Genomic DNA, 21,110 nt, shown 5'->3' on the forward strand with positions numbered 1-21,110 from the left:
AGTTGAAACATAATATGGAAAGTGATCTATCACCCAGAATTTCTCAGCACACTTCTGGTGCAAAACAGTGCAAAGGCAGAGTCTTCTGTTCTTTAAACAGATAAAAAGAGAAAACACTGTGATAAATACATGAAGTCTTTCATATAGAGGAAATGAGGGCTTGTATTATTAATTACAAACATTTTGCTAATGTGAAGGGTACAATTTATGGAAATGGGCTGCCAAGGGATATGCAAGTGAAAAAGGTTGGGAACCATTGCAGGAGAACCAGGAATCAAATCCACCTTTAAGGTGTCTGGTGTGTTAAGCCAGAAGCTCTACGTATAACATACAACACATAACACATAATTGGGAGTGTGCAATTCAATTCACAGCAGAGAGATGCAGCTGCATATATTTGCAACCCTTTTTACTCAGACGTAGACCCACTGCTTTCCATGGGTGTTATTCTTTAGTAATGGTGCATTGAATTCTAGCTTGGGAAGGAGGGTCCTATCCTGGTGTTTCATAAAACAGACCTGCTTTGCAAGCATTTGCAAAGCAGAACCAGGCTGCAGCAGAAGGAAGGAGAATAAAAGGTTAACAAATTGCTTCTAAGGAGCTGTGCCTGCTGCTGCTTGAGAAACTTGGCTCTTGCCTGTCTGCAGCTTGAGAAAGGAAACTTTTCCAGAGTTGAAAGTCTTTGCCCTCTGATTGACCTGGAGATAAGGTGAAGTGAGAATTGGAGCTTGATTACGTGGCAAAAATTTCACTTACTACAGTCCAGTATCTACAGTATATTTTTCCCCTGACAGCTACCTTTTGCTTCTCTGGGGAATCTCTTTAGGAACTAGAAATTTATCCTGATTTTATATATTTAACTCTGCAATTCTGTTCATGTCTACTCATAAGTAAGTCCCACTATGTTCAGTGGGGCTTAGTCCCAAGTAAGTGTGCATAGGATTATAGCCTAAGTGAAACTGATGTATCTGCCAAATGGATTTGTTTACTGACAAACGCCACTTCTGTCTTCAGATGCTTCTTGAATAGCAAAAATATTTTAATATGTCATATGCATACTTCCACAATAACAGGGTGCTGTGCTTTCATTTTGTAAATGTTTCAAAAGTAACTTCATTTGTCTTTGATATTAAAATTCTGTACTGTGTGCCAAATGCTTTACTGTTTCATTGTTAAAGAAATGCTGATTTGTATGCCATTCAGACATTACACTATTAAAGATATTTAAGCACTTCAGGAGCCTTGATGAGTTACAAACGGACATAATCTTGACTTGAAAAAGGTTGCAAGCCTCTGTCAAAACTATAACGCAAAACTGATACAACCCTGTTCCCCTTCAGATATTTGGAGCACCATCATTTGATGATAAGATCTTGGAGGTTGTTGCAGTGTTTGGCAGCATGCAGATGGCAGTATCCCGTGTTATCAAACTACAGCATCATAGGATAGCTCAGGTATGTGTGTTGTCTAGGAGCAAAGAAATGAGCTGGCAGGGTGGTGTGTGAAGCTGCTGAAGTGCACCTGAAATTTGTTTTTTTGTTTTTTTAATTTTCGTTTAGTGTCTATCATATCAGCAGAAATGATATAGTGCAACAGCTTTTCATCCTTGAGATGTACTTGAACAGGAGCCGTGGTTGTCAGTTCCATGAATATGTTGTTGTGCACTGAAACCTGTTTATTCACTTTCAGTGCCGGTCAGTAAAGATCACCATCCTTGGAGATGAAGGAGTCCCAGTGCAAGTGGATGGAGAGGCGTGGATTCAGCCCCCAGGAATAATTAAAATTGTGCATAAGAATAGAGCTCAGATGCTAACACGAGACAGAGTATGTAATAGAAACTGTTCTTTTTGTCAACTATTTAATATCTTCTGTATAAATCCCTTTGTGCAGCATATGATTCAGTTGCTGTAAGGAAAAAAAAGTAACTTGTGAAATTAAGAGGTCAGTGTAAGAATGTGCTTCCCAATAATTTACAGTGCAATCTGATGCATGTTTACTCAAAAGTAGATATTACTGTATTTAATGGGACTAAGGGCCCAGTTCTATCCAACCTTCCTGTGCCAATGCAGCAGCAAGTGTGTATAGAATTGCATCTTTATACTGTTTTTTCATACACCTGTGTACAATTATATGAGTGTCTGCGTGTGTGCAACATAGTATGGTATAGAAGCAGACCTATATTCAGTAGGGTGTGTGTGTGTGTGTTTCATCAAAAGTATACACACTTTACCTCAGGTCATCATGAATGATGTGATGCTGTTGTCCTCCCTGCCACCCCCAACCCCTTCTTTAAGGAAAAGTAAGGCTCTTTTGAATTACTTGTAATAGTAATAATGAACAACTTAGAGCCCAAGTCTGTGCATGTCTACTCAGAAGTAAGTTTCATTATAGTCAATAGGGCTTACTCCCAGGTAAGTGTGGATAGGATTGCAGCCTCAATTATTTTAAAGTATGGCACAAATTAATGTATGCAAAATGAACTTACATCAAAAATTGGAAGTGATGTTGCATTTTTTCTTTAATTACAAACAGGCCTTTGAGAGTACCTTGAAGTCTTGGGAAGACAAACAGAAGTGTGATTCCTGCAAACCAGTCCTGAGATCTCCTTTGTACCCTCAACAGGCAGTAGAGCTAGCTACAGAAGAAGAGGCTTCACAGATTCAGTTGTGTTCTCAGGCTGCAAAAGAACTGATTACCAGGTACCGGGAAAGGAATGGCTACTGAATCATTGTTATAGCAAATATTTCTAGAAATTAAGGGATTGTTGTGAGAGAGTCATTCGTTCTTTGTTCAGGGCATACACTATGTCATCACCCTGCATAACTTGGTTATGGTTAAAATACAGTTTATGGTGTACAAAAAATTGATCCAAGTAGAGGCACTTTTCCTAGGCTTGTTTACCTCTTAGTGTTTACTTGCACTGTGGGAATTTAAATGGCATCACAACAGATAAAATATTTAGGACTGTAAATTCCTAACCAAATAGACAACATGATTCAATTAAATATTTTTTTAAAGAACTCCATTAAGACAAAGAAAAATAGGCCCTTCTAAAAGTGAATTTATGGAACAAAAATAACATCCTTAAAAAGACTATTGTGCCTAGTTTGTTAGAGTTGCAACCCTTTGTCTGGTAAAGAGTTGTCCATGGAACCTTGGATGAGCAGGCACACAAAACAGCATACACCAGCAGAGTTATTTGAATGCAGTGGTTATATTTCAGAGCAAGGGTTATCACAGGTAGAGTAATCAGTAAACAATCCTAGTCAGCACGATGAGCAGTCAGTCCATAAACAACAAATCCAAATCAGTTTGCCAAGATACACAGTCAAAGTTCATTCGATGGTCAGTAACAACATGTATATACTCACATCCAGTCTCCCAAGTTACTGGCAGTAGTTCAGTAGTCTCCTACTGCTGCACTGGAAGCTCCAGCAGACTAACCTTATGTAGTTAGCTTAGCCAATCAGTGCTGGCTTGGTCACACCCAGGGTGTGTCAGTCCCAGGTGCCTGCTGATTTTGCTGACTCAGCAATCTACACCTGCTCCCTGAACCAACTTGTAAGCTGTGGTTCTGCTTCCCTCAGAACTCAAAGCTAACATAGTTTACTGTATGTAATTTAAGGACTTCCTATGGTGTTCTGTAAATTTTTGTGTGGAAAAAGCAGTTGTCCTAGAATTGCACTTAACCTAATGCAGATGGCAACAGAATATGGACCACCAACTAATGAATTATGAGGCTTTGGGAAGGGAAATGAGTTTGGGATTACATGTGGTGTGTCCTTCCTGTAGAAGGTCATGGCAGATTGAGAGAGAGAGGATTCCAGAAGTGAACAGCAGGCCACTTAGATGTCAATGAGAACAGTTTGATTTGGATCACGCCTTGTGCTACCCACTACAAAGGACTCCTGAAAGGAGATGGATGGTAACTCTTGAGAACAGGGAGGAATATGTGTGGCAGTAGTCTTGCAACTCCTATCACTGGGGCTTTAAATGCAATATGGAAGTGAATAATGTCTAAGAATAAAAGGAGGGAAGAGTGACACCATTGGGGGAGTCTACTGTAGAACATCAGCTCAAGCAGAAGCCACAGCTTATGCTTCCCAAAAACTTCAACTGTCTTGACATCTTCTGCAAGTCCAGTGGTTAAAAAATGATCCAACAAGGGTGCAATCTTAACCCCTTATGTTAGTGGTTTCCAGCACTGACATAAGGGCAATGCAGCTCTGAGGTAAGGGAACAAACATTCCCTTACTTTGAGGAAGCCTCTGTGAGTGATACCCAACTGCAGAATGCAGCACATGTCCCACTGGTACCACTATGCCAGTGCTGGAAAGCACTGACATAAGGGGTTAGGATTGCACCCTGTTATTGACTTGCCTTGCTGATAGCTTTATCATTGATAAGGTGGAGAAAAAATTGGGGGTGTTAATGATCTTCAGTTTTAATCCATACTAACAAGGACACATTGATTAAGAAGGGTTGAACTAGATTGATTCGGGTTGGACTAGAACCAGTTAATTGAAATGAAAGGAACTAGATTCATGTTACGTATTAGAAAGAAGTTCTTAACTGTAAGAGCTGTCTGGCATGATTTTGCAGGCTGAGGAAGGGTGCGTGGGGCAGTTCAAAACCTACAACCCTTGTTTTATCTACCTCTATCTTTAATCCAAGGAGCATCAAAATAGATCATACGTGAGGAAAGAAACTGAGTGACACACCTCAAGTATTTCTAACCCTCCTCAATCTGATAAGCTCACTCTGACCTGAAAGTCACACACAGTCATGCTTCAGTTTGCTCAATTATCTGATCATAAAATGTTGAGCTGATCATCAAGTATTGATGTAAAATTATAATTAATGTAAAACTCATTATAATTGGTGGTCTATGGCAGAAAGACTTAGAGCCTCAAAGGGCCAAGATGAGAATCGTGGTGCTTCAGAGAACCATGGTGCTTGGTTTCATCTGGACACTCAAGTCCCTTATGTTCTGAAATGCAGAGAAGACCAAGCTTTCCTGCTAACACAGAACATGCTTCCCACGAGAACCATAATTTGGTTTAGGGGATTCAGCAGTCCATTTGGGATTTATGGTGTCTAGACCAGGGGTGTCAAACTCATTTCATACAGCATGCCAAATAGCAGTCATGACATCTCCTGCAGGCCAGAAGTGGCATCGTTAAATGGGAAGTGGCATCATTAAGCAGTAAATGATGTCATTACTCAAGAAGTGACCAGAAATAAGCCTGTGCCACTTCTCTTACCACATTGCCTGTTTTATTTGGCAGTTGCTTTATAATTCCTACCTGTCTGCCTCTCCTGGTTACAGTCCACTCCACTATCCTGGTGCTATTTAAGCTATTTCTGACCCACGTTGCATATATGGTCAAACACCTGTGGGCTGGGCAGAAATGAGTTAAGGATTACATAATTAAATGTAAGTCCATTTCCCTATAATTCCATTCACTTGCCTAGATAAGCCATATAATTCAGACTATAACAATAAATTAAATATACTTTAAATATAATTTTACTTACTTTTATGTGATCCATTGTCTTGTTTTGTTTTTAATGTTTTGTTATTGCTATGTTTTAAACTTTGTAAGCCACCTTGATTGCCTTTACCTGGAGAAAGGAGATGTGTAAATCCTTTAAATAAACAGAATAGGACAATATCTGAGTAAACCCAATTAGCTGCACCCTTTTCTTGCATAATTTTCTATACTGAGCATTGCTACAAATGGTCTGGGTGCATGGCTGGTTTTATTGATTTACGTTGCCTTTGTTGATGTTTTTATTAACTTTATTTATATTCCCCCTTTCTCCCCTCAGGGACCCAGGGTGACTTTTCTGGCAGCTGTTTGGTTGTGAAACTGACAATGTGTTTTCAATTACCCTTTGTCACCCCCCCTTCCTTTTTACAGAATCTGTGAAGCTGCAAAGATACATATTCTGTTGGAACAAGAGCTGGCTCATGCAGTAAATGCATGTTCTCATGCACTGAACAAAGCCAGTCCAAAATTTCCTGAGGTAAAGGAAATTTTAGGTGCTTTATAAATAATAATGGCATAACATGTTACACCTGTACAGTAGAACACTTTTAATGAATGGATTGTAGTTTTATCATCTTTAATATTGTGGATCAATGTGAAATGAAGCATTACTATACAGAATGTTCAAATATGCTCTACCTAGGACACATACCTCAAATGTATAAAGAGCTCAGGCTGTCATTCAGCATTTTCTAGTGTTGATAATTAATTAAGGAAGCTGCTTTTCCTTGCAAAGCTTTAGGACTACAGGTCCAGCCTTGTTATACACAGATTTTTTAAATACAGATTTGACTCAACATGAATGGTCACTGCAAATGAGAAGGGATATGCTGATCCCTGGTGAAGCGGAAAAAGGCATTCCTTTAAATTCACAGTTTTAAAAAAAAACACTTTTCTTACTGTTGTAGGGAGAGACAGTCATGGTTATACCATTACAGGTATAACCTATTTATCCCTAGATTTTTCTCTCTCAATGCAATGAGAAGCACCCTTTAAATTAAAGGGAAAAAAGTTGTTTAACAATGTGAGGGGGAGGCAGCAGGCTGACAATCCATCAATCATTCTCTCTTCAGGCAGCTTCAGTCCAAGACCCCTTCCTTCCCCCTGAACACCTGAAAGAAAGCTGCTTTGCATTGGTGAAGGGAGGGGTTGGAGTGAAGCCTTTCTTAGCACCTTGAGAGAGACTGATTGTTGGATTGTCCTCTTCATGACTATCTTAACAGCACAAAGGTCAGCAAGGCTGTTTTTAAATCAAACAGAAACTTTGTTTTTTAAATTGATTTGATATTGTGTGTTTTTTTGCCATCCAAGTGAGTTCTGGGAAGAGAACCCTCTCTAATGAGGCTCAACCTGTATATTGTACAGTCTGAGAATGGGTAATAATACTTTTATGTCTAATCCTCCTTCCTCTTTCTTCCCTGTCACATTAGTCTGTGCTGTCTAGATGACAGCGTTACAGAAATATAACTGCAGAAATATAACTGCAGAGCAAGTAGTATCAGATGACTCAAGCATGTGATCCAAGATATGCACCACTTAATATTCCCAGAGTCTCTGGTTCATCTGACCTACAGGGTCCTAAAGATGGTGATTGTCAGGCCCTGAATGTGAGTTTTGTATTGAAAACTTTTCATTTATTTACAAAATTGCAAGACCACTTTTCAAGAAAATTGTTCAGAAGGATTGAAACAAATTTAGGGCCCAATCATATCCAACTTTCCAGTGCTGATGCAGCTGCGCCAATGGGGTGTGCGCTGCATCCTGTGGTGTTGGGGCAGTCATGGAGGCCTCTTCAAGGTAAGGGAACATTTGTTCCTTTACATTGGGGCTGCATTGTGGCTACATCAGTGCTGGAACATGGGATAGGATTGGGCCTGTAGATACAGTAAAAAAAAAATTGATTTATCTTTTCCACGATTGCAAGCTGTTCAGAACTAAATATACAGCCTCTGTTTTTAATCTTCGTATTTTTTCCCCACAGTGCCTTGCTAGAAACACTGCCCTTGAAGTTGCTGTCACTGTGAAGGCACTGCATGATGAAACTGAATCCTTGCTAGTAGGAAAGGTTCCTTTGGTAAGATGGTGATTTAAAAAGTGGAACTGTTTACTTAAGCCATCTCTGCCCAACACTGCATATATGCAGCAGGGACTAAATGTGTACACCTGTGTGCCAGGCAAAAATGGGTTAACATGGCATAAGGCACTTGCCCCCTGCAAAAATGTAGCTGGCTTACCATGCTGCTGATAAACTAGCTACCTATATTTCTGCAGTGGTGGAGAAGGGAGGCGAGTGATGGCATAGAACCCAAAGTGTGGGACTGTTGGTTGTGCATAGGTTGTCTGTAGATTGTGTGTTAAGTTGTGCCTTTGTTAAGGGAGAAGTATTAGAAGTTTAGAAGACTGAACTTCTTATGAAACAGGTACGCATTATGTGCTTTTTCTCCTATCTGTTACTCACTGACTTTGCATAATCAAAACAATTGCTCTTATCAGCAGTGGTTAGTGACTCTTAGCTTTGACATTGTCCGGAATTTGGTCAAGTTCTCTTACTTTTCTATTAAATGTCCATGTTCCTCACTGGTAACTGAAGCTAATTCAAATGCGCCCGGGGGGGGGGGGGGGAGTTCTTTTCTGTTTCTGGTGGAGACTAAGGCTGCAATCTTATATGCATTTATCTGGGAATAATTTCCATTGAATGCACTGGGACTGTATTCTTTTATGTGTATCGGCTAGAAACCTGTTATGGCTATAAATTCCTAATATTCATTGTCATCTGGATTGAACTTTAACTAAACTTTAATGCTTTGAGGCAAATGTGAAAGTTTTAAGACCTATGTAGACTTATGCCCTGTTCATTTCCATAGATTTGACTTACCCCAGTTTTTGCCATGGAACCATTTTTTTTAAAAAGAGAACATATTCTCAGCTTTTTAGCTTTACGACATAATAAAGAGAATTTGCTGTGTCCTTTTTAAACACACACAGCTTTGATTATATCTTGTCTTGGTTTCTAAAGCACTTAGACTCTCCTCATGAAGAACTGCTCTCAACAGCTGTGCACAGTTTAGAAATAGAGTTGAGAAAGCTTGCAGACATTCCTTGGCTTTACTATGTTCTGCAACTAAATGATGATGAGGTGAGTAAATTTTATACTTGCATTGTAGCTTTCATTGTATTAAAAAATTATCCATTGTCACTCAGACACTCAATCTCAGTGTCACTCAGAAAATTATTCAATGTCACTTGTTGGATGTGCACATGAACAGCAAAGATTCTTGTGGCATCTTAAAGATTAACAATTGTATTCTAAGCTTATGTGAACTACAGCCCACTTCATCAGATGCATGAACTGAAATTTTCAGATAGCATAAGTTAGGGGTCTGGAGAAAAAATATTGAAACCCAGGAGTGTGAGAAAATGAAAATGACATATTCTTGTGACAAGCTTAAAAGTATACAAAATCTCTTATATGCTTACTGTATTTTAAGCTTGTCAAAAGACTCAGTCACTTTTTTTTCCTACCATCTGACATTCTTGGTTTCAGTACTTTTTTTTTCTCTCCAGTCCCATATATCTGCTTACTGAGAATTTCACTTCATGCACCTGATGAAGCAGGCTGTAATTCACAAGTGCTTATGATACAATAAGTTTGTTGATCTGTATGGTGTTACAAGACTCCTTGTGGTTATATCTATGGACTAACATGACTTACCCTCTGGAACTTGCTACCTTTTGTGTATTATATTCTTCTTTGGCAGTGTCAATTCTGGTAAGACACTTTGAGACATCCGCAAATCTACCTCTAAATTCCTTGCAATGTATATGCTTCTAAATTCCTTGCAATGTACATTTTCTTTTGTATGTTGGAGGATTTCCTATTTGTGGTTTTGTGAGCGGGTGATATTTAATATAAATTTAAAGGTTAAGCCGAACATTTGTTGTTACAATAAGTAATCCTTTGGAAAAGGGTCACCTCTGGGGGAGAAAGGCAGGATAGGAATACAATAAAATAAATTAAATTAAAAGGCAAAATGTTTTTCCTCTTATAATTTTTTTAATTGTCCCTTTCTTAAGACTGCTCATAGATGTTGCTTCATCAGGTTTGGATCCCATTAGAAAATGCACCCCATTTTGTATACAGGTATCCCCTCCCCCATATCCCTTATCACTTATTCCCATATCACTTATCCTTGGTTCTCTGTGCTCTCCAACACCCATTACCTATTTGTGTTCCTGGCCCCATGTACTCCTGTCTCTTTTCCATTGCATCCTGTTATAGAACACTAGACGAGGAACACAAGAGGCAGTCAGCTGGAACTCTGGAGGAATAAAGCTAACAGAAAGCTTCCTGTTTCCTCTTAGCGTTCTCTTAGTTTTGCCCTCTGGCAGTCTGCATGGCTGCTTCTTGCGTTCCTCTTCTAGCATTCTATAACAGAATGCAAAGGAAGAGACAGGAGTGCTTGGCACAACAGTGAATATAAGGTTCCCTTTTAGTCATGGTTTTGGTATCCGTGGGCCCTCCCCCAGGATCTATCCCCTGGGTTTAGGGTGGGTGCATGTAAAAAGTTCCACAGTGAAATAATGGAACAAATATTTGGGTATTTGTTATTTATTCCTGTAATTTATTCTTCCTGTCCTAGAGTTTATACATCTTATTGATAGAAATGTTTGAAAATGGTGTTTATTTTATTCAGAACCAAGTCCATTGTGTTCAGCCTACAATCCCATCACACTCACCGGAAACTAGCAACTCTACTTATATATAGATATATTTCAATTTTTGCTTTTCTATCTCCATTTTTCCACCTCATTATTTCTAGGACCCTCCTTTGGAATATGCTAAAAGAAATAACAGAAGCACAGTATTTCGCATCGTGCCAAAATTTAAAAAGGAAAAGGTTCAAAAACAGAAGACCAGTCCTCAACCTGGTATGTTTTGCCAACACTGCTTTGAGGGAGACATTACTTTGGATCCTTAATTATATGCTGAAATAATGCATTGTGCTTATCATATTAGTTGTGAATTGAAGGGAGCTTTGTCAGCTGTTCTGGGCTGAATGGCTTGCAGATGCATACTGAAGACATACAGATACATGGTGGACTTCTACGTTGTATTAAGCACTGTCTCACCTTAGAGATAAAGTGAAATATCTCTCAGTGATTTCTTTGAATTTGGGCTAGTTGTTCATTTAAGTTTAATATTTGAACAGAAGTTTTCAAACCTGGAAATGTATCGTGGTGATGGCCACAGGGAAGATAAGCAATGATAAACAAGCTGTCCTAAAGGCAACTTGTCCTTCATTACTGAGCTTCCCCTGTGGTATGCTGGCATAAGCAAACGATAAATGTGTGCTTGTGCGGTCTTAGTTTATGTGAGGAAAAGTGAGGCCCAACACCCTGGGTCGGTCCCTGTACGGCTTGACTGTGTACCTGAGATGCAATTTCCTGAAGGTAGAACATTAGAAAGTCGCTTCCTATTTTCTATAATTCTGTTTACTTTTTTTAAATATTTGCTAACCAAAGAGAAGTTCCATTTCCTAGGAAAAGGAAACTGAGTACGCTCTATAAACTTGTTTAGGTTCTATAGCTACCTGAACTCTAGTTTTTATACTGATCTTACACTGATCTTACACTAAGGCAGTGGTTCTCAAACTCTCTGGGAGAGTTTGAGAGCCGCTAAGTTCTTGGGAGAGCGGGAGGGGGAAGGCAGCAGGGGCGGGGGAAGGCAGCAGCATGATCCCCAGGAAGTGGAGCGCTAAAGCGGAAGTGGAGCGCAATCGCTCCGCATCTACTTTCATTGCTGCAGGTTGCGCCGGGCTCCCCACACCCCCTGGAGGCTGCAGGGGCTTGGGTATGTGTACCCAAGCCCCTGCAGCCCCCCTGAGTGGTGCAATCCTGGGGATCGCGCCGCTGCCTCCTCCCTGCATCCAGACTGCCCCCGCCCTTAAGGGGCCAGGGCCCGCAGGCTGGGGCGTCGCGACACCCCAGTTTGAAAAGCCCTGCACTTTCAGCAGGCAGTGTATTTCAAAAGAAAGGTCAATGTGCAATTATGAACACATTTGAGAGACTGAATTTAAATTGTAGCATCCTGTGCCATATCTACTGGAGTAAAATAGCACTGAATAAAAGACATGAAAATTGAAACAATAGCTTATATACTCCTATTTCCTTAATAAACTTGGTTTTGTTTATCTAGAATGGGCAACTAACCTTAGAGAACAATGTTGATGATTTTTTAAATCTGCTATTCACCTGATACAGTTAATGGAGTATTTACTGAATTAAGAGCTGAAATTGTTATGTTTTTAATTAGTGCTACTTTTTTCTGTTTACATTGTAAACAATAGATCCTTTTTTGTGTGTGTTTAGAACATGCATAGACCTTGCGCCACAAGACCTAATATGGTTACAATTAAATAGTTAAAGTTCAGAAGTTTGGTAGCTTTGATGCTAAAGCTAAGAGCATGGCTGGAATGCAGATTGCCCTTTTTTATTTTTTGCACTCATTCTCAGATTGTACTAAGTTGTAACCTGCATGAAAAAAGAAATGATCCATTTTCGCAAAAAATACATTTGACTTTTGCTATCACTGCAGTTTTCTACTCTGTCTTCCACTCTATGGCCTAACCTTTGCTTATAATGCAGTTGAGCATGTAAAAATTAAGGGGGTTTTGCTCTTAACTTTGGTAGTTCAAAAATGGGGCACAGATGAAGTTGCTGCTTGGCTGGATCTGCTCAGTTTGGGAGAGTACAAAGAAATCTTCATCAGCCATGACATCCGAGGCTCTGAGCTTTTGCACCTGGAAAGGCGAGATCTTAAGGTATTTTCTTTGTGCTACTTTTCTGCTCATTAGGTTTTTTTCTTTGATAGAAATTAATTAAAATTTCTCCCCATCTTCCCTCTAGTTGGTTGCTTGTAGCTTGGCTTTTAGTGTCTTTAAAGAATTTAAATAGAATGATAGCAGAGACAGGTTTGGAGAAAACACTCAAGTGTTTTAGCTTCATTAACTATTACTCAGTATTATGCTAACTTGAAAGACTTGGTTTTATTATTGGGGTCTATGCAGAAAATAATTTGCAATCTAGCTGATTATCAAGATGCACGTGATAAAGGATTTCAAAATTAATCTAAACTGGTTTCTGAAACTTTCTCTAGCACCTGTTTCTGTCTTAGAGCAGCAGTTCCCAAGTTGACCACACTAAGTTGTGGTTGGGGCGAGGGGTAACCCCCACAGTGCTACAGCGATTGCGGTACTGCAGGGACCCAGGGACATTGTAAAAAAACCTGGGGGTATCCTGCAGTCTCCTGGAGGCTTGCAGCCCCCTCTGTGACCCACTGCGTGGCTGTACGGAGCTCCAATCTGCTATGAGAGCTCACAGCTGGTTTGCAATAGCACAAACCAGAAGTTAGCTCCAGCAGATCGGAACTCCTTGCAGCCATGTGGAGGACCACAGAGGGGGTTGCGAGCCTCCAGGAGGCTGCAGGAATCCCCCACATGCATTACAATGTCTCTGGGTTCCCATGGTGCTGCGATTGCTGTTGCACTGTCGGAGACCTATTCCTGGGCCACTCACCTTAAGGGGGGAATGCCCCATTTCCGGTTTCCCTCATGGATTGCGACTCAGCAGTTGGAACCACAATTTTAGAAATTTAAGTGATTTATGAAACTTCTGTTACATTTGAAGAGAGAAAAATCCACTGTCACATTCTAGATTAAGTTCTGCCCAACTTATGTAGAACTTTGACATTTTCCCCCCTTTTTACTACCGCTTGTCCTGAAAGTTTTGTGGTATAGATGAGCCAGGGAAAATTAAAACTGCCTGGCCTTACCACCTGAAATTTCTCCTACAGGATTTTCTCCATGGCATTACTCCTGTTCTCTCATTCTGGTTTTGTCTTTGGAAACCATTATCTAGTGCAGCCATTTTCAACCACTGTGTCGTGGCACACTGATGTGCCATGAATGGTCTCCAGGTGTGCCACAAGAATTTGGGAGAGGGTCATTTATTAGTAGGGCCAGTGGAGGATGTGAGCCCCCTTTGACAGCATGGTGTGCCTTGTCAGTTGTTAAAAAACTGATGGTGTGCCGTGACCATTTTAGTGCCTTGTCAGTGTGCCGTGAAATGAAAAAGGTTGAAAATCACTGATCGAGTGCATTCATAACTGAAACAAATCTTAAGACTGAGCAGAATTCAATACAGTAGTTGTCAAAGCACAAGGGAGAAACTAAACTACATCAGTACTAAGGCTTTTATCGCCAGTATTCATGACATTGAAATGAACAATGTTAAAGCAGATAGGCTGCAGACAAATAAAGCTGTTATCACCTAGGTCAGTGGTGTTCACATATTTAGCACTGGGACCCACATTTTAGAATGAGAATCTGTTGGGACTCACCAGAAGTGATGTCATGACTGGAAGTGACATCATCAAGCAGGAAAATTTTTAACAATCCTTGGCTGTAATCCTACCCACACTTACCCAGGAGTAAGTCCCATTGACTATCATTGTTAAAAGTATATACAGAGTACCTTGTTAAAAGTAAAGGTCTGTAACATTTCCCCAAATGCAGTCACATACCATGGTAGCATCAAGTCTAATAGATTAAAAATAAAATATTGAAATGAATGGGGAGCCACCTGAAATCGGCCTGCGACCCACCTAGTGGGTCCCGACTCACAGTTTGAGAAACACTGACCTAGGTTGTCACCTGTCATGGGAACACTGTTCATTTCAATGTCATAAACTACATCGGTTTCTCTACAGGCTTAGGAATTTCATGTTGTAAATGGTTCTCTGAAAATGTGTCTATTCTTAGGTCAGTGGTTCTCAGACTTTTTAGAGGGCCTTGGGGTTGCTGCCTGATTTATATATGCCATCGGGTGTGGCTATTATGGTGATTGGGCAGCGGTGCGGGACCCCCCCCCAGTAGCAGCTTGTTTAACTCTTGATGCACATAGCCTAAGCTGCCCTGTCAGTTTCACAAACCACCAAAAATTGGGTCACAACCCACTGGGTATCCTGGACCGACAGTTTGAGAACTACTGCTAGATTTTTCAATGTGCCCCTTTGGAAAAAAAAATTTAAACGTAATGCTTATTTTTTAATTGTGTTGAAGCAAATTGTATTCACTTGATGTGAAATTCAGCTAGTAGGAACATGTATCTGTTTCCCAAGCTTTATAAAACAAGTAATTTTTAAGTAATTTATACTTAAATTTATAAAGTATAAAGTAATTTTTCCTTGGCTACAAAATCCATGCTTGAATTATAAGCTCTTTGCACAGGTTCTTCAAGTTATATTCAAGTTCTCAGACTCTAAACCAGTGATTTTCATGTCACGGCACACTGACAAGGTGCTAAAATTATCAAGGCACACCATCAGTTTTTTGACAAATTGAAAAGGCATACCGCATGGTCGGTGGAGGGAGCACGTGCTCAAATGGCCTTATTTATAAATGACCCTCCTCCAAACCCCTGTGGCACATCTGAAGCACACCAATGTGCCATGGTACAGTGGTTGAAAATATCTGTGTTAGATCTTAGTAGTTTTAATGCAAAGATTATCCTGTAAGAGGAACATTTTTATGACATAATTCCTTTATCTGCAGCTCAGTGAACTTTGCTTACTTTGAAAAACCAAAGACACAAAGAAACTCCAGATTTTGGAGAGGGGGGATCTATAATGTTGGCTTGACTTATTTAGCCAGCCATCTCATTTCTTCCCTAAAGCACATGCACAAGCCTTGAGAGAGAGAGGTGGAGTCTTTTCTCCTTTGTCCTCGGACTTGGGGATGGTCAAAAATGGTGACACCTTTTTTGGTGTCACCTTTTTTGGTCAGGGTTCTGTGTGATTCCAAGTGTCTTGCTTGCTAGAGATGGGTATTCACCTCTGGTAAGTGGATTTGTGGTTGCCTGAATGGGGGCCGGGGCGGCAGAGTGATTTCAACTCTATTGGAATATAAACTAATCTTGACTGAAGGAATGTTTCTTGGCCATTAGGTGTATGCCTTCAGATGACCACTCAAAGAATTTAATGATGCACTAGCCTTTGACTGTACTGCCAGTTCAGCCAGGAGTCAGCATGCATGAATGCTCCCTCATGTGGAAAAAAAAAACACATATTTCCAAGTGAAATGTAGAGTATGTCCAGGGGAGGTTTCTAGGTGTTAACATTCTCTATGTGCAGGCTGGGAATTTAATATTGAACACGTTCAAATGTAAAAATAACCCCACCTACATTTTAGAGCTGTGTAGTCCCAAGAGAACTTTACATATGTGAAGGAATGTACCTGTTCCCTCCCTTGTGTGATCTACTGTGTTGTGAAATCTACTGTCTGGGGAAAAGTGTGCTTTTTGGTTGTTCTCTGTTTAGCACTGGGTAGAATGGTTAAAAAGTAAACCCAGGAACCAGAAAACAAAAAGCAAATTAAATGTTTGGGGGAATATAGTTAAAGATACTGTTTTCAAGAAATGAAACTTAAATTTGACAATAAACTTACAATTTTGGCGGAGAGGTCAGTGTTGCTCTATACAGGCATCCATCCATATCTGTGGGTCCAGTGGCCCCCCCAACCCTTGTGTGCCCATTACATTACCTTTGTTTTTGTTTAGGAGTGCTTGAGCATGGGTGTTTCTTTTTTAAGCGAGCAACATTGTTGCTTCATTGAAGAACTTGACGTGCAGGCAATCAGCCTTCACACTAGAGTGAGACTGACTGACTGACTGCTCTGTAAACAGAAAGGGCTGCTATTTATATATTTACATATTTTTATGCTAATAAAGGTTAAACAAATAAATAAATTTATATAGGGTTCCTCTGTATCCATGGTTTCTGTATTAGGGGAGGGGGCAGAACAGAACCCCCCACAATTACAGGGGAACGTCTGTATAAGTCAGACTGATCCAGAATGGAGGTAAAAGAATGAAAGAATTTGAAAGGGCAGGGAGTGATATCTAAGACATAGAGAAGAGAAAGTAGATGTTGATGGGCAGGATTGGGAAATGTATGAATTGACATATACTGCTTTAGTAGGGAACCAGTCTAGTTGGGTTTATCTGGAGGCATTTATCCCAGATTATATAATTTCTCCCTATGCTTTTGTGTGTTTTCAAAAGCTGGTTTAAAAGTGACTTTCCTTGTACATATTTGCTTATTAAAACCTTTGAAGATCTCTAGTAAAAATTTAGTTGTCTTGTTCATTTACTTTCATATCTGAGTTTTTCATTTCCTCACCTGATGCCTGTATTCCTGCCCAGTAAGGTGGCTGGATCATAAAGAAAAGGTTCCCTAAGATGGAAGGTAGAGGACTGCTTTCATGGAGACTGCCATATAAACAGAAAGTGCTTCACTTTATCACAGGAAAAAGATCACAGGAGGAAAAGGGCAAGAACAGTTAAGCTAGCTGTTTATCTTGACATTCCTCCCACTCGTGGTGCAGGTTACTTCCAGATCATGTCACTGTATATTGCATGTTTGGGTCGCTTTTATTTTAATACTTGAAAACCAGTTTTTTTCTGAAGTATCTGCTGTAGCAAACATGAATGTAAAACACATTGGAGACATTCCAGTATAGTGATTGCAAAGAGTTCTTTTATTCTCCACGGTCTCCATTCATTTGTTCATTTATAGTATTTTTACCCTGCCTTTCTCCCTGAGGGGATCCAAGGCAGCTATACTGTTCTATATTGTTTTGTCCTTCCTTCCTTTTATGATGCCAGAGAATTTGTGCTTGTGGACAAGACTAAGAAAATGAATTTAGATGTGATTTCTTATATTATTTTTATGTAATTTTAAGTGCCAGTGGTAGCAGGAGCTATAATTAAATGCTACAGTTTAATATGATTAGTACACTCATCATTTGGTCTAGATGTGCACATTTTGCCTGAGGGAAACTTTCTCCAAGTTCACCACTTATATTCCTTTTCTAGAGTATATGTCTTTTATAATGAATGTGATTACAGGTGGAGCCTGTTTACCTGTGGATTTTATATCTGTGGATCTGGCTCAACTTGGGTCCCCCAGACCTGTGTTGAGTCAGACTTGGCCCTACCTGAACTTCCCAAAGGCATCTGGAGCTGTGCTCCGGATGCCTCCAGAAGGCTTTCTGAAGCCCACAGAAGCGTCACATCTGCCTACAGCCTCTGTGAGCTTCAGAATGGCCAAAAAAGCTACTTCTGGTTTCTAGAGAGAAACTGGAAGTGACGTTTAAGGCATTTAAATGTTACTTTGGTTTCCGGAGGAAACGGGAAGTAGAATTTTTTTGCCTTTTCAGCTATTCTGAATTCTACAGAGGCTGTGGGCAGACGTATGCATCCACTGCAGGCTTCAGAAAGCTCTCTGTAGGTGACCAGAGCCTTTGGAGGCTTTAAAGGGGCTGAAGGAGTGGATTTCAGTATCCACAGTTTTCTGTATCCACGGGGTCCAAGATACAGAGACCCCACCTGTATCTTCATTATAATCTCTGTGTAGGGAAAATATGGCACTGTTTGTTGCAAAATATGGACATCATTGTTTTGCCAGTGCATGCAGTGGCTTTGGTACTCAAAGACAAAGAAACACACCAAACTTTGCAGGTGACAACATGAACTATTTTTGCCTACACAGGAATGTAACAAATATGCCTGAGAATAAAATGGTCCTCGGCTATTGTTCTCTGAAGGAAGGTTGTCCTACATAGCATATCTGACAGGGCGTGAGCATTTTTCAGAAATGTTGAAAATCCCTGTGATTGAATGTCTTATTATTGATTTTATGAGCAACAGTACAGTATTTTGGGGTGATTGTTATAGGTAAACCCCTGCTAACTTGGATAAGAGGCACTTTTCAAGTGTTTACTCCTCTTTTTATTTAGCAGGGGGAGAGTAACTGGCCCTCCTCACCCCAGCAGTGTCTTTTCTAGTGGCTGTCTGCTGGTGTTCTTTTGCATCTTTTTAGATTGTGAGCCCTTTTGGGACAGGGAGCCATTAGTTATTTGATTTTCTCTGTAAACCACTTTGTGAACTTTTTGTTGAAAAGCGGTATAGAAATACTGTTAATAATAATAATAATAATAATATACAGTGGAGTAATTGTGTTAGTCTGTTGCACAAAAACAACAAAGTGTTGTGACATCTTAAAGTCTTTTACGGTGTCACAAAACTCTTTGTTGTTTCAGGTAAGTTACTTTTATCTAAATCTATTTAGGACCCTTCAGTAAGCCACTAGTAGTTTCTAATGTTTTTTTTTTCTGATTACTAGGAATAAACATGATCCTGTCATCATATCTAGAAATGCACCTGATGTGAGAATTTACCATAATCTTATAATACTTGTCAGTAGTCTTTGTAACAGCCCCTGTGAAGTAACCAGTCATATGAACAGTTAATGACAAATACGATCACACTGAGTTATTAGTTAGGTGAAGCAACTGTCATGAGACAAATCACTTTGATCACATTGCACTTCAAAAGAAAGAGGCCCATCAAAGAAACAAAATATACAACAACATTATTCTACTGTATTATAAAGCTATTTCTTATACAGCATTTTCATTTGGGATCACATATTCCTGTGCAGGAAGAATCCAGTCGTTTATAAATTTTCCTGTATCCGAATATTTCCTGCCCATAGCAGTTCACATTGCTGTTTCATGCCTCAGCAGTGAGTTTCATAATCTCAATTAAACATAGCTAGCAATTGAGATTGCCTCTATGCTTTTACCACCAGTCTTCTCACTGTTATCTACATTCCTGCTACTAAGCTCTTTATTTTTTTCATTTTATTTGTTGATTAAAACAGCGTAACATAAAATAAAACTGTACCTCTTCAATTCTAAATCGTCTTAAGGCAATGTAAATGTAAACCTTCCCCTCCACCCTGCCTCTATTCTGCTTTTGGGTTTTTTCCCAACTGACACTTCAAAATTCTGCTGTTCCTGGGGAAAAGAGCAGTTCAAGTATTTTTGCTGCCTGAATTGGGGCACTCTCCACCTATTAGCTTGCATCCATCTTTTAAAACAAACAAAAACTGCTGTTGCTGCCTCCTCACCTGCCCTGTTGCTTAGGAAAGGAACCAAGAGGGCAAAGAGAGGGGCTGCCTTCACAGGCCCCTGCCTCCCTTTTCTCACTTTTAGGTCTGTCACCACCACATAATGCTATGTGGTAATATAGGAAACTGCCAGTTCCCCTCTAATGTTGCTTTTTTTTTTTCTCCTTTTGCTATGGTACCTTTATAATGCCATATACAATTACCATTTATGTTATTCTGCAAAAGGCTTTTGTGGAATTAAACTAGATAAAGCAAGAAGAACAGACAAAAATTTAGGCAGGGTTTCATCATTTTCCCCCACTATGGTAATTTAAATGTAGACTCTTTTTAAGGTAGTTTTGTAACTTTAGGATTAAAATTATCTTCTCTTAAATTGTCCAATTTAACAAAATTATGCCCAAATATGTAAAATTACTTTTTCCAACTGGACGCTATAATTTTCTGCATTAGTCAGATGTGTACATCTCTATCCCCCATCAGTTCTGAACACTGTCATCATTATTAAAGGTTTAAGTTTACTGATTTTGCTCAGCTCCTGTAAGTAAACTTTCTGTTCTCCTTGTCTTTTGTAGGATCTGGGGATCGTGAAAGTGGGTCATATGAAGCGAATTCTCCAGGGAATTAAAGAACTTGGCAGGACTGCACTTTTGTCTGAAGTGTAACTGACCTGCTGGAAACAAGAAATGCGATTTATGCAAAGCCGAGGAGGCATGTGACCTTCTGTGTAGGTTGCTGTATGGATGAGTGTCTTCGACATTGTTTGACAAAAGTACCTGATGCAAGAACTTGAAAGGTTTTGTGTGCCTGAAGATGCTGTGGCATATATTGTGATGAACAATCCAAATGTGAACAATTGGGTAGGTGGCTGTGCATTACCTGCATTGCAACAAGGGTAATCAAGGCATCACTGCATTCCCTGCATATATGGGTGTCTCTCTGTGCAGTAATGAAATGAGATTGCTGGGTTTCACAATTTCCTGAGGCATAAGCTTCCCTGGAATCTCTTGTACAGGAGACTAAGAGAGAGATGGGATTTTAGGCAATCCCAGTACCTCAGCAATCTTTTTCTCATTGGCCAAGAACTAAGGATAGAGCCATGCCATATACTATGACTGCAAACTGTATTGTATAGTTTGCCTGCCTGAACCTGACTGTCTTTTTATGTTGCATGACCCATCTGATATTTCATACACTTGAACAATTTTTGTATCTGTTTTAATATTTAATTTATTATTACACTTAGTGCTCATGTTGGGTAAAAATGTTTCATATGTTACTTATATGTGTCACATGTCAAAGAAATGTACACATCTCTGCCACAGTTTGCAGGGTGTGCTAAATATGATGGAAAGCTTCTGTACTCTTGTAACCGCAAAGTATTTTAAAAATTAAATTTAAAAGTATTTTAGCATTATGAGTTAGCTCCCATGGGACAGAATTATCTGAATGTTTTTCTTAAATGTTATAAAATATATTTATCTCTTTGGCAGCCTATACACACTTTCCTGGGAGTAACTCCCATTGAATTA

General features: G+C 39.7%; 1 protein-coding gene across 2 annotated transcripts in view; it reads left to right on the forward strand.

The window, feature by feature from the left end:
• DGKH (diacylglycerol kinase eta) overlaps positions 1-20,243 on the forward strand; it is a 64,381-nt gene extending 44,138 nt beyond the window's left edge. The window contains exons 20-28 of one of the 2 annotated variants that reach the window (XM_066619284.1): positions 1,341-1,454; positions 1,690-1,824; positions 2,533-2,699; positions 5,925-6,030; positions 7,534-7,626; positions 8,569-8,688; positions 10,373-10,481; positions 12,243-12,373; positions 20,154-20,243. In XM_066619284.1, coding sequence (XP_066475381.1) covers positions 1,341-1,454; positions 1,690-1,824; positions 2,533-2,699; positions 5,925-6,030; positions 7,534-7,626; positions 8,569-8,688; positions 10,373-10,481; positions 12,243-12,373; positions 20,154-20,243 — 1,065 coding nt within the window. The remainder of the gene's footprint in view (positions 1-1,340; positions 1,455-1,689; positions 1,825-2,532; positions 2,700-5,924; positions 6,031-7,533; positions 7,627-8,568; positions 8,689-10,372; positions 10,482-12,242; positions 12,374-20,153) is intronic. The other variant, XM_066619285.1, reaches the window with a different exon arrangement.
• Positions 20,244-21,110: the final 867 nt, after the last annotated feature.

Source organism: Tiliqua scincoides, chromosome 3, assembly GCF_035046505.1.
Source record: "Tiliqua scincoides isolate rTilSci1 chromosome 3, rTilSci1.hap2, whole genome shotgun sequence".
NCBI classification, from domain to species: Eukaryota; Metazoa; Chordata; class Lepidosauria; order Squamata; family Scincidae; genus Tiliqua; species Tiliqua scincoides.